Consider the following 17534-nt stretch of genomic DNA (forward strand, 5'->3'; position numbering starts at 1 on the left):
AAATATATTACAGGGTAGAGATGCAGAAGATGAGGAGCTAGGCTAAATGAGGAAGGCGGTCAAAGATGGCACGAAACCTGGGAGGACATGTAAAGGACACGTGGCCAGCAAGCATTTTAGATAGTTTCTTCCTTTCTTCCTCATCTGACAATAAAGTCATCAATCGGCAAACTTAGTAGTATTTACAAGTCCCGTAACAGTTGGATCTTCACACCTAGCTCTCTGATAGTTGTATTTCTGAAAAAAAACGTGTCTTTAGGTCTGGGTGTCGCTTGACAAACTTTGAAGCCCAGCGCTTGCCAACAGATGGCACATCACAGTGAGCAAGCAATTGATCAGCCATTTCTTTCAACACTATGAAGCTGGGGGGGAAATCCTCATGAATCTAGGTTCAGAATAAAGTTATTAAGGATCTATTGCTTTAGATCAGATAGTTGACACATTGCCCTCTATTTAGTTCATCCAATATTCATCTAATAATAAGCATAAATCACAGCTAAGTATGTGTTACCAGTAAGCTTAAACATGTAGAATCTTTATTACTCAATGGGATCTAACTAGAAGGCTGTGATGGTGTGTGGGGTGAACTACTAACAATGACATCAGCTAGCTACACAGAGGTACAAAATTGCTTTTCTTTACTACTTTTATTTGTTATTCATTCTACATTCTGTTCACTGCTTTGTTTATTGGTTGATGTTCAGTTGTCTTTCATTCATTGCTTGCTTTTTTCCCTTTTTTTTCCTTTTTTTTTCCTTTTTTTTTCCTTTTTTTTTTCCTTTTTTTTTCCTTTTTTTTTCCTTTTTTTTTCTGTTTTTCCCTCTTTCCCCTCAATGCATGACATAATGCTCTGTACCCTGCTGGGATTCTTCTACTAGTGTCCCCACAGAACCCCAGCCTATAATAGTTAATCCTATAGAAAAGAAGAAGGGAACAAGGCCCGTATTCCACCAGGGACCCCTGTATCGATGAATAGGACCCAACAATGAGGTGAACTTTAAGGGCAGGCAGCATGGGTGTGATGTAAATTTTATGATTTGTTTAAAAAGCCCAGTGTCGTTCATTCCATTCAACAACGCAGTAGTAGGATTGACTGGTAACTCTTCGAGTCCAAGATCTTCTCGTCCTCATGTGCTGGCTCAATGTCCCCCCAATCTCCCACTGGCGTACGAATGGGTGACCTCCGGTGTTCATCGAACCTCGCTTCCTCCACCATCCTCCGGATGTACTGCCTCTGATTTATCCAGAGTCTTCTCTGTGGCCTGTCTCGTGATACTTGTATCCCGATAATCTGAGTCGTTTGGCCCAAATCCTTGATGACAAATCTCTTCGAAAATAACTGCTTGAACCATTTTATCGATTTGTCGTCCATCGCTGCTATAGTTATGTCGTCCACATAAAGCAAAACCAGCATTTTTCGTCCTGCATGATACAACAAACACGGCTCTGTGACTATGTTCTCAAATCCCAAAGATTTAAGGTACCCTGTGCAGTCCTCATTCCACTGGTATGCTGCCTGTTTCAACCCATATAGACAGCGATCCAGTTTTGCCACCATTCCATTGGGGCATTCAACATTCGCTGGAAGTTCAATGAAGACTTCCTCTTTTATCTTGGATTGCGCAAACGCATTGCACGCATCCACTTGATGGCATTCCATGTTGTACTGGCATACGGTCGCCAAAAACAATCTCAATGTCGCGCTGCTGGGAGTCGGTGCAAAGCTCTCAAAGAAATTCACTCCGTATTCTTGTCGAAAGCCTCTCACCACCAGTCTGGCTTTGTATTTCTCAAGTTTTCCATCGAGGTCATACTTCTTTGCAAACACAAATCGCGTATCGATCGGGACACACCCCTCTGGTTTAGGGACGAAATGCCAGGTTCTGAAGTCCATCAGCGCCTTCAACTCCTTCTGGATCGCTCCTTTCCATCCCTCACTCTCAGTTGGATGTCTAATCGCGTCGTCCAGTGTCATGGAAGGTTCAGACAGCGCTATCATGGCCCTCTGTTGCGTTTCATTCTCTTCGTGTATTCTGATCCTCTGCCTTGGCGGTTGATCCTCCTTCACGTCACCATCTCGGCTCAGTCTTCTCTTTGGTGCTTTCAGATTCATTGACTCGATTATGAACTTCAACCTTGCGTTGACCGCGTCAAGTTGTGTTGTGTCCGTGCCCGTTATAGCTTTTGTTTCCGAAAATGGTTTTAAGGATTGCTCCTCTCCACCATGGTCCTCAACTTGGCCTTGACACACCTCGTTCTCGTCAGTCATCTGGCCCGTGAGTTCTTCCTCTCGCAAACCTCTTGGATTGGATAATCCAGGTTCTTCGGACATATTGCCACTGTCCTGTCCTCCAAGCTCTTCCTTTTCTTGCTGCTTCTTGGGTTTCATTTTCTCGTAGAAATGCACTGATTCCGTGACCCGGACCTTCTCAGCATCAATATCCCACAGAATGTACCGACCGTCGACGTTTTCATCATATCCTAGTAGTAGGGATTCACTCCCCCTAGGACCATGCTTGGTCGTCGCCAAATGCCTAATAACTCGGCATCCCCATCTTCTCATATGGTCGGTTCTAGGCTCAATTCCGAAAAAGAGCGTATATGGGACACCTTGCGTGCTCAATGTCCTGTTTGCAATATACACCGTTGTCATTGCAGCTTCCACCCAGAATCTACTTCCCAAGCCTGTTTCCGATAACATCGTCCTGACGCCATCGTTTACCGTCCTAATAGCTCTCTCTGCTATCCCATTCTGGCTTGAAGAATCCGTAAGCGTATAGGTTGGTTCCGTCCCATTAGCCTTTCTCCATTTCTCGAAGATTTGCTTAAGTTCTGGTGCGTTATCGCTTCTTGTCCTCTTAATGGTTTTACCCATCTTGAGTTCAATCCCTTTTCGCCATTCGTCCAGAGCTCCTTGAACTTCACTCTTCTTCTTCAACGGCAGTAGCCATTTGAATCTGGAAAAGCTATCAACGACTATCGCGTACCACCGATGACCTCTTCTCCCAGTCTCGTGTGGACCAGACACATCCACTGATATGCTGTCGAGAGGTTCCTCTGCAGCTATCGACATTGTCGGACTCCCATGACTCCTTGTCATTTTTCCTTTTGAGCAGTCCTCACACGCGAAATCCTCTGGTCTCGGGGGTGTTTTGTCTGGGTTGATCGCCCTCAGCCTCTTGTCACCAACATGACCAAATCTTCGATGCAAATCGTCGTATGCAAGCAAACATGTACTGGTAACTGTGTCTTCCTTTCTCAATGGAATAGTGATTTTCTCTTTCCCATCGTCAATAATAACTTTCATGTCCTTGAACAAGACTGATTTCCCTTCCTTGAGCAAGGCCATTACTGATATCAAATTTTCGGACAATTCTGGCACATATAAGACTTTGGATAAATTGAGCTTCTCCTTCCCAACTCGAATATCTACTGAACCCATCTTGGATGCCCCAATGCAGCTCCCATCCGCCAACTTAACTGTCTCCTGTGTTCCCTTTGCGTTTTTCAACACTGTTAGCTCTTTCGTCATATGACACGAGCACCCGGAATCAATCACCCAGTTATGGCGTTTGGAACACTTACCGCATTGGTTCTCCTTGACAGCCAGCTTCGCTTTTTGTTGAGAATCGTCTTTCTTCTTAGCCCAACAATCCATTGCCTTGTGTCCTTCCTTGTTGCAGTTAAAACATTTCGGCCTCGACTTCTTGGTCGATTCTTCGTATTTTCTGATGGCCGACTTTTGCTCTAAGCGCTTAACAGCATCCTCTGCTTTTAACTCTTCTCGGTAGCATTCCTTTGCCACCTCTCGGTACTCCTTCGGGAGTCCGATCAAGAACATCTTGAGCACCATCTTTTCGCTCAATTGCTCCTCCGTGTAAAACTCCAAAATCGTCATTTTGTGGTAGTACCAATTCTGGAGCATGTTCATTTCCTTTCGAAGTTGGGTCCGAAATAGCTTCCCCAATCTCTCGAATTCCTGGTCGACGGTATTTGGTTCGCAAACCTTCTTCAGCAACTCGTATGCTTCTTTGACCGTACTCTTGTTGACCATCCTGACGAACCCCTCGCCCAATGAAAGTTTTAGCGAACGCATCGCTTGTTCTTCATCAGTCTTTCGCTTGTTCTTCATCAGTCTTTCGCTTTCCTAGACCTCCTCCATCTCTTTCCACACCCTCCATCGGACTCTCGTCGAGTAGGTAATACAACCCATCGTTCTTCAACTGGTGTAGGAAATTCATTTCCCACTCCGACCAGTTGTTCACTCCGAGCTTTTCCGACATGATTAAACAATCGTATGAAGATAAAATGAAGATAGAAGAAAAATTAAAAAGACTTGTTCTTTCAGAACACAATAAGCAACTATCTATGCTTTCCCAAGAACAAAAATCTGTTCTCCGAAGGTAATTCCATAGAGGCTCATAACCTGTAAAAATTGGTCCTTAAAGTTTATGTATTAAGTTAGGTAAAAAATCGTTTACCCCTCTCTCCATTTATCTTCGTCTCCTTTCCACAGATAAGAACCCAGTCTTATCTATTTACCCGAACTTTCTCCGGAGCACTCGTGGACGTTTTCTCAACACTTCAGCTCTGTTGCAAGCATGTGACTGCAGGGATGGTGCTGAGTGCAAATCACCCATGTCACTGCGCCACGCAACACATCTTTCCCTCGTGACTACTCACTACTCTTCATAGGTCACTGTCAGAACAATCTACTGAATTCAGATTTTATCACTTTAGAAGTCACTCGTGATCCTGTACAACCGCACGTGGAACTGTGCTAGTATACAGATTGATCGTTATGGTGAAGCTTGTTTTCTATTCATTCTCTAAGGTGTTAAGTTCTTCCATCATGGACAACTAAGCTGAAGTATTCAGGCTTGGGTTTACCCAGGGTTAACCCGACTGAAGGCAAATTCCCCACAATATCCATCCTCCATGCAGTTCATCCAACATTTCATCCAACACAACAAGTATTATAATTTACAGAGTGTTCTACCATCTACACCACATCAGGTGTGCAATAAGTCAATGAAATCCAATCATTCCATCCTAAAGCAACTGGTCCACAAGGATAAGAGCCTAGAAATTGTGCTTTATACCTTTCTTTCTGCCATAGTCTATCTTCTAATTAGTTGCTTCACCAACCTATGATAGGCATTTGATAAAATTGATGATGGCACTATATTGTATTGATACAAACTATGGTAAAGTCCAGATGTTAAAAATGCCAATCAAGATGAGCTCCCAGTCCATATTCTCGTATTGCAATCAGGGTAAATACTCTGTCTCGAATAGAATACGCTTGTAGGCATCCTTGTTCTTTTGCAGCTCAATCGTATTTACTGCAGATAAAATTGTCTGGAAATAACGCAAGACTTGCTGCTTGACTAATGTATAGGGATCTTCTGGTGGCCCCTGGAACATTGGATACCGTTCTGCGTCTAGCCCAACAGACAGAATGATGCCAAGGTTCTTTTTATCACTCACAGAAGAATGCCTAACTCTAGAGCCATGTTTTATACCCCGTAGAGACATCATGAAGCCAATGCTAGGCATTTTGCAACTGAATTTTAGTGCTGTGAAACCACGATTTGTATGATCATATGCAGAGTTCATTGCATTGGTGGCAAATCGATGGTAGGCTTTATTCTTGACCTGCACAAGAATACAGCCAACATAGCCCATTCTGTCGTCTTGTGGAGGAACCCAAACTGGAATGAGGATGTCAACCCCATTAAAACCAGGTGGCAGATAACAGGCTGTACAGGTCCTATACATGTTGTAGATATCTGTTTCCGATGGTGCAGTAACCCGGCGATAAATCCGGTTGAAGAACACTGTTCCAAAAGAGAGCATTGTGCCAAAGTTCAGATCTAATGAATCTTTTGAGACTGTCAAGAGATCTTTCACAACAGCATCCCCAAGTAGGTTCTTGAGAAAGACCTGAAGAGGAAGAGGCTCAGGGAATGAAACAAATGAAGCAGTATCAAAGGCAAGGAGAAGAATGAGTCCTGCAATGAACTCACCTATGTCTCCTACATTGACACTGTTCCAGTAGAGTTCTTGATCAAGTACTTCTAGAGCTTTGAGCAGCATATCTGACATTGTCATCCCATACTGAAAGGCAGCTAGGGCTAGGATGGGCTCACCAGGTTGTAGTACCATTAGTTGCTCACGGTCGTCTGAAACATCAATTAATGTGTGCATCCATTGTGAAACAAGGGATTCTGCAAGAGCAAAATTGGAGATGGTGAAAGGTATTCGATATGAAACAAGAGCAAGAAGCCCAGTCTTTGTATGAAGGTCTTGGCATGGTGGTTCACTAGGCTGACACTTTTCTTTACAAAGATCGACCACAGCCTGACAGGTGCTGCCCCCTTGAAGCAGTGCCCCCCATAGAGGGCGACCAAAGTTTAACAACACATCCCAGGATACTTGTGGTATATCGAACTGGGGTGGCGTTGGGGGCGCATAAATATTTTTCGTGAAAAACTGGTGGTAGGGGGGGAAGAGCACTGCACTTGGTCGCTCACCAGTGCGAACCTTCTGACTAGGGTCTTGTGTATGAGCAGGTGAGAAATTAGATACCTTGGATGTTGTGTCAAGGAACACACCAAAGAAGGAACTTTCATCCCCATACTTAGCAGTCCACCACAGAGCTTGACACAAAGAACGGAACAGTGTGCTGTCTCCTTCAGGTCCTCCCAAAAGATTCCGTGCCTCATCGATACAAACTACAAATGCGAGGTTGCGTGGCTGTATGGACCTATTTGCATCATCATTGGTCATTTCTTGAGGCCCAGGTGTAGTGAATGCATTTTTGCAGTGATCATCAAAAGCTTGCCAGTCAGCTGTTGGGTTAGGAAGTTGGGTTGTTGGACAACGAAATGGGGGTTGATTGATGGCGAATTGAAGAGCAGATGTGATGACATCTTGTTTTCTAACGTCGCCCCCATCGATTTGCAAGCGAAAGAAGTCATGGGCGCTCACCCCAGAAGCCCGAGCTGATCTGGCCAGTCGCAAAAGCGCCCAAATAACAATACTCCAGATCCATTCCATCTTGCGGCGTCTTTCAAGAAAGGGTAAACCTTGAATTACTTTGTTGAGGGCCTCCAAAATGAGAGAGGCGTAGCTTGATCTTCCTGGATAACCTTTATGGTATTCAGGGGCAAAGTTCAGGTAAATCACATACTTGTTGTGTTTAACAGCGAGCTGCGAAACAGTATATGACTTTCCTGTCCCTGATGGTGCAACAATCGACGTGTAAGGCGACAGGTAGTGTTCCATTTTCAACAAGAATTGGCGATGGTATTGCTCGAGTATTTGGCAGAGATCAGCACTAGCATAGTGAAAGTTGGGATGAGCCTTTTCACCAATGGTGAATGCCTTTTCTATAAATATCTGCTCAGCATCATAGGGAGAGGGTTGCTGCTTGATATATTCTTCGACTTGGTGTAAGACACTTTGGATCTCAGGGATAAGTATGTTCCCAACAGTGTCCTCAAAGATACACATATTAACCCATTCAGTGTAGGATACCTTCAAGGAGAGGTAAACTTTCAAGTTGTTGATGTCAATGTACTCCTTTTTCTCCTCCAGCTTATCAAGTTGTCCCTGTAGCTGTGGATACTTAAAGCATGCTGTTGTAATCGAAAAAGCACACCACTCTCGGATCCACTGTTGATGAGCTTCAGGGGGCAGTTGAGTCATTAACAGGTGTGGTGTGCTGTTCTGGGGCCAGTTCGCGTACTGACACACGTCTTCAAATGTTCTGAGGTTCATGATCTCATCGAATGAGAGGTGGAGCCCAGGGTGACTCATCATTTTGAAAGCAGTGGGCTGTTTTGTAATCAACTATATTGTAGTCATAGCATCAGCATAGAATATGTAAGATGTAGCAGCAGTCTTAAGGTTGCTTACAGATAATATTAAATGGACGAGGGCAGTGAAAGGGGTAGATGTGACTTGAAAGAAGTGATAAATAGAGAATTGAGGGGAAATCAACAAGAAAGTCAGCTTGGTTCTTCAGAAGTTCAATGAATCAAAGCTTTTTAATGTCATGGTGATGTTGAAGTAATAAGCTAACTGTGACTTAGGTTACTGACAAATATTGATTGTTATCATTCTGGAGGTTCTAACCTTTATCGGAAATAGCACTGGGTAAACTAAACAGATAAAGACAAGGCTCTTATCAGAAGGAAGTGGGGAAGAGGGGTAAACAAGCTTTTTGTTGAATGAACTCTGGATGAACTATATAGAGGATGGGTATTGTGGGGAATCTGTCTTCAGTCGGATTAACCCTGGGTAAACTTGAGTCTGAAAACTCTCCTTTACTTGTGCATGCATGATGTCAAAAGTACAATACGCAAAAAAAAAAAAAAAAAAAAAAAAAAAAAAAAAAAAGAAAGGAAAAGGAAGGAAAGAATGAAACAACCAAGCACTAAACATCAAACAAAGAACAAAAAAAGAACAAAGAAAGCAGTGAACAGAACGTAGAAAAGAAAAGTAGCAAACAAACAACCAGACTCGTACCTCCTGAGAGATCACCTTCTCACACACGCCCTCTACTCTCACATCCCAATGTGGAATAGCCTGCACTTAGAGTCTCTTGTCTCCTATAAGGAGCTTTCGCACAAATCTCATGGACAGAATCTTGTCATTGCTAGACACTCCCATGGATGGGTAAAGGTCTTGGCCTGATCGCACCTGCGACTGGGCAGTGTAATTCTGCGTTCCTGTGGTTGAGCCGCACGTGATACTCTTTGAAGTCGCCGTGTCTGGAGCGAGCTGCCAGGATCCGGGCGACTGTGCCTCTGTGTAGCCCTTCATCCAGCCGATGTCATATGGTCTTGGCCAGTTCAGCGCTCCACTGAGATTCTTGATCTTCAGGCAGTTTTTTTTCATCCAGTTTCAGAAGTCAGCTTTAAAGGCTTCATTCCTCCACCTTCTTGCTGCCGTTAGTGACATTGTGGCCTTTGGGACCAGAAGATCTTCACTCTTGCAACCTGCTTTGGCCAGCTGGTCGACTGCTTCATTGCCTGGTACTTTTTTGCAGTGTCCTGGGACCCAGAGCACCTTGCCCACTGGCTTTTCACAATCAATCTGTGTTGAGAAAACTTCCTAACTGGTTGAAGTCTGCTCTTCAGGCAAGAAAAAGACAGACATAGAACAACTTCAATAATCACTTATTCCTTCTCCTGCTCTTTCACAAGAAACTCAGCACATGCTCCTAAAATCTACTGTCAAAATCACCACAAGAAACCAAGTCAAACACATCATGTGCAAGGTGTCTACCAAGTGTTTTTCTGGTTAGGGTTAGAATGTTCACAACAGTAACAATCAATATTCTTTACACTTGAAACATGATCATGATATTGAAAACTGTAATCACTCAACTTCTGGAAGACCAAGCTGCTTTGTTGTTTTTGATCTGTTTGTACATGCAGTTAGTTTGATGATTCTGACTCTGACTCCTCTGAAGAGCTGCCATTCACTACAACAAGCCTCTTTTCACTTTCCTTTTTGGAAAGAGCTTCTTCAGTCACTTGAGCTTCACTTGGTGTTATGAAACACTCTTGATGTTGGAGTAGCTTTCCACTGTATTCACATTGAGGAAGGGGAGGAATGGAAGACAGTATTCTGGACAAGATATAGTACATATGAGTGGATGGCCATGCTTTTGGGACTGGCAAATAGACCCTCAATCTTCCAACAGTATATGAATCATGTGCTATATGTGTTGGATGAACTACATGGAGGATAAGTATTGTGGGGAATCTGCCTTCGCCGTCCGAGCCCGTCCGAGGAGATGTAAAGGATAGACCAAGCAAGCAAGTAGCCAGCACAGCCGCCCAAGCCAAAGGGCAGGGCCCCCAGCCCCAGCCCCTACCCCTCTCTTCTCAGCCGGCTGCTGATTTTTGCATTTGTTTTTTGATTGCTTCATGCAGGCAAAAGTGTACAACTTCAGTCAAAGCTGGCACATTTGATTGTCAAGTGCTAGCTATTGGCTGTTGACATATGTCTGCTATGCTGCGGTGTAGTATTAGTAATGTGTATCCAAGCTAAAATATCCATAAAATACAGTAGAGTCAACAGAAACTTGAGACAACACACTACATGTGCATAGGAAGTCAGAAAGCATAAGGACTCAGAAAGAAGTCAGCTTAGTAGAGATTCTATACGTTTAACAGCATTGTACCTTGTATCTGTAACATGGATGTGAATTGCCTCACCCATGATAATACATCTGTCAATGTCAGATCAATATGGGCTGGAGATAGGGTGGAGCGTTTATGCAGTATTATTCATATGTGTGATAGTTAGCTTCATCGCTTTTATCGTATTTATCTCTCACTGCTGTCCACTGCTGCCCACTTGTCCATACTTTCTTATTAATTTCTCACCTACTCCTACATTCATGCGCCTATGGCACTTATTTTATCTTCACGTCATCTATAAGTATTGTGCGAGCCCAAACAACTTTACCTTGTTGAACCTAAGCACACGACATTCCAAGTTTCAGTACTTTCATACACCAGCTACACATACCCCCGGCTACCATTTTCTTTTCATTTTATTTCCCAAATCCTTTATTCTACCTTCTTCAACTCACTATACCATCATGTGGCTTCTGAAGTTCGTCCAACCGCTTTTTATGGCTGCATTATTGTCTACCCAAGTCATTGCAGGTGATAAACAAGTCCCTCGTCCCCATGACCTTGGCCTTAATATACCCAGCACGATAAGCATGGCTGGAAGGAAGTCACAACGTCTGATGGCTTTTTCGCTACAGTCTTCATTGCCAAAAAGCCGAGTTTTATTGACGTCTCTTCAATGCAAATCCCAACAGCCACTTTTAAGTACTATGAAGCTGTGCTAAGTATCTGGGCAGATCAAACTGGGCTCAGTGTGAGAAATCTTGACTTGATCACATATCAGGATGTTGCTGGGCCTGATATGGTCATCATTAGAGACGCCCTGGAAATATTGGGCTATAACCCTTCTGGCGTGGATTCAGTTTTTGGTATTGACATTTCAAAAGACTCCCTAAAGGACACTGAAGTTTGGAATCTTTTGAGTACAACTTCATTTGCCAAGGATGCTGTGGAAATATGCAATGAGTTTCAGGAGATGAGCAACCGGTATATTGAGTCATTCAGGGTTGGGAGATATGGCTCTGATAAATGGGTTAGTATTAGATTTGCTACTAAGGCTGAGTAATACACTGATAGTGTCAAAGGCAGGTGGAATTGGGAGACAGGGACGAGAGTTCAGAGTGATAAAGTGTATTTAAACAGACAGGCAGGCAGGTCTACAATGAACATCACTGTTCCTGATGTGGACTCGGAAATTACAGAACAGTTCCACAAGGCCCCAGGCCCAGGACCAATCACCCTAGTGATCAAGGCATATGCCCAGACATCTTGTCTAGAGTTGTCTGGGATGATAACCATGTGATGATATCTACAATACAAGCATACAATATAGCTACATTTTGACATCTTTTCCTTCCTTCTTTACCCTCGCTTACATCCCATCCATCAGACCTACTACCAAAGCGATTGCATAAACCACCAAGGCTAACAGCTGCAATAGAAGCTTTTGACATTTCCAGCCAGGGTTCGCCATGGCAAGTGTGAAATCTAATCGAGACAAGTACATCAGCTTTGCCATATGTGGTCTAACCTCCTCTTCCGTCGAAGTCGACCGAAAAAACCTTGAACAGCCGAACAATAGCTTGGGATTTCCAAACGTGAGCACAGGGCACAACTTGGCAAACAAATTCAGAGACAGAGCCAAGATTCATCTGTAGCTGAGCTATCAAGGCCTTGGTGGTATGTGTAGTGATGCATAGTTTCAGCCACACTGTGGCACAGCCACGTGACCGACCCACATCACATATTTATACCTAGTCCTAGAATTCTCTGTAGATAGATTAAAATGAATATATTCTCCATGCAAAATCACCACAACAGTACGCAGTGACCTGACAAATTTCATTAGTCCCTGTTAGTATACCAAAGCAACTAACCAAGTTTGGCCTTTACTAGCAGGGCTGCTAGGGTGACATCGGCTAAGGGATCTCACAACCTCAGGGTCCGTCTAGAAGACTGCAGTTTACATGGTAACCAACATGGGGCTGGGATCACCCTATGGCCTTCTGTCAGAACAATCTACTGAATTCAGATTTTATCACTTGAGAAGTCACTCGTGATCCTGTACAACTGCACGTAGAACTGTGCTAGTATACAGATTGATCGTTATGGTGAAGCTTACTCTCTATTGTTAAGTTCTTCCATCATGGACAACTAAGCTGAAGTATTCAGGCTCAGGTTTACCCAGGGTTAACCCGACCGAAGGCAAATTCCCCACACTGTAGTTCATCCAACATTCATCCAACACATAACCTGATCTGTTACTACACAGTTCCTATTGCCACCTTGTTCCACTGAATCTTTGCAATTTGGCATTTATACTGCCTTGTGATTAGACTTTGAGAACTTGATCGCATGGTGTATTCCTAGGTAGTGACAGTCAAGTTGTGTGATGTAACGATGCGTGCACTACGTGTGACCTAGGCGCTACCCCACTGGTTATGTTGTGCTCAGAACACAGAAATAGTGACCTCCCAGAGGAATAAACAGCTTCCAATAACGGCCTCACACAGGCAAGCAGTGGGCTACTCGTGCTGGGATGGGCTGTGTGGTGGGTCTCTCAGGTTAATTGGCCTCCCTTCTCCCAGCTTCGATCTGCTCACGGACCTTGACCAATGCTTACATCCATCAGACCTAATACCAAAAGCATTACACAAATCGCCAAGGATCTTGTCATTTCTGGGCTGGCTTCGTAGTGGCAGGGGTGAAATATAATTGAGGCAAGTATACTAGCTATATCATGTGTAGGAGCCAAGAAATGGCCAGAGCTTAAATGTGGCTGACTTCTTCGGTCGAAGTTGACCGAAAAGATTCGGAGACAAAGTCAAGATTCATCTGTAGCTGAGCTGTCAAGACCTTGACGGTATGCATGGACCTGAGAAATTCCATCAGTCCGTGTCAGTATACCAAAGCAACTAAGCAATTTTGACCTTTGCCAGTAAGGCTGCTGGGGCGAAGTCGGCTAAGGGGATCCCACAACCTCGGGGTCTGTTCAGAAGACCGCCGTTTACATAGTAATGCCAATGGCACTGGGATCAACCTATGGCCTTCTAATTTTCAACATGAATAGACTGACTTATAGCACTGAAGATAAGCACTAGTACTACTTCGATACAATTAAATAGTTCCACATTGATTAAACGACTTATGAATGGCTAATATCTGTGATGAGTTGTGCTTTTCTGCTATGCCTGTGCTTTCTCTGCTATGCATGCAAACTCTTTAGGGATTGATACTGTATATAAACTCTTTTCCAGATGCTCTAAGCTAATCGTCATCACAGGCAAAGATCTGCATAGAAAGCTGAAGCCAGTCCACTCTAAAAACTAGGAATCTATTGCAAGTCATTAATGCACTTCCATGAGCGATTCAACTGTCTAGAAACATTGGAATAATGTTTAGCCGAATGCTGCTACAAGAACTGATTTTTTTCCGATTTTATCGTCTTCTTGTTCCTGGCCATAGAACAGGTTACTTTGTCATTGGCAATGAGGCCACTTACTGTAGCAACATCTGATGACCTCAAGGCAATTCCAAGTAGTGAATTACTCTCTATATCAGACACATTTAGCAAGTATAACCATGAGTCTTGGTAGGTTAATATCCTGAAAGAGTGAGAACCCAGAAAGACAAACAGAATGATATTCCAGTAGCCACGACCAACGAGCGTTAGTCTTGCATAACACACACATTGCACACTGACTGTACAAACCTCTGTGTACTGCCATGCCACTCTTTGCGATTGCGAAGCTGTTGTCAATAGTGCTTAAATAGCTCATCTCCGACATCCGGCTACTAGACACATGAGTTGCGTATAGACCAAGATCTGTTCTATGCACATTATTCTTTATAAATATATTAGCTTCATCACCTCTGATGTCCTCATCTCTCACCTTATATCATCCCTAAGTATACCCCTTTGCCTTGGCGTACTCACGCAAACGATATTGCAAGTCTGGTATTTCCATCTACCAATCACATATACTACTAGCTACCTGTTTTTCTTCTTTTCAAACTCTCTTATTCCACCTTCTTCTATTCATTACACCAATACTCATTATACTATCATGAAGCTTTTCGAATTCTTCCAATCAGCCTGCATGGGTTCCTTGTTGTGTACACAAGTCACTGGCGGTGATAAAACGGTCCCTCGTCCCTCTGATCTTGGCCTGCAGATACTCGAGCATGTGGATGATGGCTGGAAAGTAGTCACAACCACAGAAGGCTTTTCCGCAAAGGTTTATGTGTGTGAAGAGCCCAGGTATATTGAAATTGCCTCAGTCAAAAATCCAACAAATGATTTCAAGTCCTATGAAGCTTTAATGAGTATTTGGGAATATGAAAGCAAGCTGACTGTGGCGAGTCTTGACAAGATCATGTATGAAAACTTTGAGGGGTCTGATCTCGTCATGATTGATAGGGCTTTGATGAACTTGGACGAAGATCCGCTTGGCATAATGCTGATTCGTGGTATTGAGATCTCAAAAGACTCCTTGGATCATGCTGAAATTTGGGATACTTTGAGTGCAACATCATTCGCCCAGGATGCTGTGGAAATATGCAATCAGTTCCAAGATATGCGCGACCGCTACATTCAGTCATTCAAGATTGGCAGATATCTTGACACTGGAAAATGGCTGCAGATTGTATTTGCTACAAAAAGTGAGCAATAATCTGACAATAGCTTTGAAGGCTCACAGCATGGCCGTGGCAGTCTACATCATGTGTAGCTCAGGCCTCACTCTTACCCATCACACTGCATTTCAGACATGGCAGCAACACACTTGCACAGCAATGATTAGACACTGAGGAATCTCCTCAGGAATGTTAGGCAAGGCTCAGTTGATTGTCCAGTTTTGAGCTAAAACGTAGCTATCCTTTGATAGTCATCCATGCCATAATTAAAGTTTATTTAATATATTATCTCACTTGGATCCTGGCTATGTATAATGGAGAGTGACATCAACAGTGGATATCAGGAGGACGTACTGAATGTCCTGTGAAGAAGAGAAGAAGGGATAAGTGATTATTGAAGTTGCTCTGTATCTGTCTATGGCATGCCTGCAGAGTGGATCTCAGCCGGTTTATATATCCATCCCTACCTTGTCTAGATCAAGCACATAGGCCTTTAGAAGAAGACCCTTCATGTCTGATGCTCAACCTAGTGTTTGCGTGAACTAGATCAGGGTCAGCAATGCTACTGTGATCCATCCAGATATACATTGCTAATAGGAGTATATCGAAGGCTGTACTTCTGACACCAGTCACAGCACTAGATTTGGAACACATGGCAGATGCCTTCATCATCACTCCTATTAATGTCATATTCTTCTGATCACTAAACTCCCTCATTGAAAGGTTTTCAATTCAGCATTGGAGCAAGTGTTATCCACCACCACATTTTCATCAAGTAAAAAAAAGGATTCCACCACCAAAACTCAGCTGTTTCATTTACATAGAATCTAGCCAAAACAGAAGTCATTTGCCAACTATGACCTCATTTCAGTTTCCCATTGATATATTTACTGAATCTTCGCTCTTTTGGCTCGTGCCACAGACCTGGTGGCTCACTGCTGTGGTATGCTCTAGCAGCCTCTCGTTCTGACCGTGACTCCTCTGAAGAGCTGCCAATCACCACAAGAAGCTCCTTTTCACTTTCTTTTTCAGAAGACCTTTTCCAATCACTGCAGCTCTATTGGGGGTCACAAAATGCTTATTGGGATTGGCTCATGCCTTCCTCGTCTTCCCTCATTTCAGTCCAGTTGCTCCTCTAGACCAGCAATGCTCATGGCATACACTGTCAACATCTGATGCTGCGCCTCAAACCCTTTGGCTTCCGCAGAGCTTTAGCTTGAGAAATTGGCTAATTATCAGTAGCTCTCCAGCCAGAGAGGATATTATTTTTAGTCATTCCCACTTCATGAGCCTAGTGGAATCAGTCAGGGAAGCAAACCTTTCTAGTTCTCAAGGGGAGCAATATGCTAGAAGGTAGCAACAGTAAACATCATTCAAAGACCATGTAGCCATTCATTTGTCCTTAGCTCAGTTAGCTGCAGCCTCTAGCCAGGTAAACAAAAAGACCACCATTGCATGATTCCCATAGTCATGTAGAACGTCTTCAAAACCAAGACTTAACCCTAACGAACATCCATGAAAGGGTTGACCCCCTATCACGAATCCTCATGAGCATCATGAAAAAAGGAATGAAGTTTAGGGACATGGTGTTTTGTCAAAACTGTTCTATGCATGGAAACTTGGCTTATTCTGGATAACTATAACTATAGCTTCCATGATTCTACACCCCTGTGATGCAGGGACGAATCTATTGTAGGGATAGACACCCTGGAAGCGTTGTAGGGATGCCCTGACAGTCGAGTTCAGCCTTCTCAACAAGGCACAACCCTGACAGCCACTGAAGGTTTCTTTTGTAGCGACTGCCAAATCACCGAAATTTATCGATTAATTTGTCATACCATCCAGCCTTTCCCGTTTGGTATAGTCTCATTGCGGTCACTAGCTGCTGCCTCTGAGTGTCTTTCAACCTTTCTGAAAGACAGTGGGTTTCTTCACCATTTCGATCTTCCTCCTGTACCACTGCTGCAATGTAATACTCTTGATCTGCAAATTTCTGGATGAGGTCATCGTCCTTGGGAGAGCCATCCTCGTTGTAATTCCATGGGGCATCCATGGCAGGGGGTACAGCTGTAAGAGTCAAAGGAAAATCCCCAAATATCTCCCATGGTCCAGCAAATGCAGTTTCCCAGTCAATGATGCTAAGAATCTGGTATGCATCGTCGACAATAATCCAGTTCACCAAAACATTAGGGTTAGTACCAGACATCCAGGAGGCTGGCTTAGATAGAGATAGAGAACAACTTCAACAATCACGTATTGCTTCTTCCTTTTCTTCACAGGACATTTCAGTACGTCCTGTTACATTTGCACACTGTAGACATTAAAAATATTCAAGTTCAAGTACATTTGCACACTAAATTTCAATCAAGCCAATCAAATAGTCACGTATACTTTTAAAGTGTATCTAAATCTGAGCAGAGAACCTAAAAATCACCATCACAATTAAGGGAAACCTTGTAGACGACACCTTCTGAAGTCTAGTGTAGTCTACAGAGGACATACTGGATGTCCTAGAAAGAGGAATACATGGTTATTGAAGTTGTTCTTTGTCTATCTGCTTCTTGCCTAACAGGTGGATTTCAACCAATTTATATATCGCTGTTTAAAGTTAACCCTAACGTTTGGATGAACTGGATCAGGGTCAGCAATCCTGACAAATCTACAATTTAATTTTGTGCAAAAGGGTGAAAGCAGGTCGCTTTGTTGCTCACATGCTAATGGAGACTGCGCTTCGACTACGAA

At 43.4% G+C, this 17534-nt stretch overlaps 4 protein-coding genes across 4 annotated transcripts; 1 reads left to right on the plus strand and 3 right to left on the minus strand.

Moving 5' to 3' along the window:
- Window positions 1-1190: 1190 nt before the first annotated feature.
- On the minus strand, window positions 1191-4054 carry HOO65_030011 (Copia protein; the record flags this gene model as incomplete). Its single annotated transcript, XM_071001865.1, has 3 exons — window positions 1191-1377; window positions 1485-3513; window positions 3586-4054. 3 exons carry the CDS (start codon window positions 4052-4054, stop codon window positions 1191-1193), a joined length of 2685 nt encoding a protein of 894 aa, XP_070859690.1.
- Window positions 4055-5271: 1217 nt separating this feature from the next.
- On the minus strand, window positions 5272-7827 carry HOO65_030012 (uncharacterized protein; the record flags this gene model as incomplete). The annotated part of the gene is made up of 1 exon (XM_071000285.1): window positions 5272-7827. One exon carries the CDS (start codon window positions 7825-7827, stop codon window positions 5272-5274), a length of 2556 nt encoding a protein of 851 aa, XP_070859691.1.
- A 6397-nt stretch (window positions 7828-14224) lies between these two features.
- Window positions 14225-14830, plus strand: HOO65_030013 (uncharacterized protein; the record flags this gene model as incomplete). The annotated part of the gene is made up of 1 exon (XM_071000286.1): window positions 14225-14830. The coding sequence occupies one exon, from the start codon at window positions 14225-14227 to the stop codon at window positions 14828-14830; it is 606 nt and encodes a 201-aa protein (XP_070859692.1).
- Window positions 14831-16599: 1769 nt separating this feature from the next.
- HOO65_030014 (protein kinase-like (PK-like) protein) lies at window positions 16600-16998 on the minus strand (the record flags this gene model as incomplete). The annotated part of the gene is made up of 1 exon (XM_071000287.1): window positions 16600-16998. One exon carries the CDS (start codon window positions 16996-16998, stop codon window positions 16600-16602), a length of 399 nt encoding a protein of 132 aa, XP_070859693.1.
- Between the last annotated feature and the right edge of the window lie 536 nt (window positions 16999-17534).

Source organism: Ceratocystis lukuohia (genome assembly GCF_044167205.1).
Source record: "Ceratocystis lukuohia strain C4212 chromosome Unknown Supercontig3_pilon, whole genome shotgun sequence".
NCBI lineage: Eukaryota > Fungi > Ascomycota > Sordariomycetes > Microascales > Ceratocystidaceae > Ceratocystis > Ceratocystis lukuohia.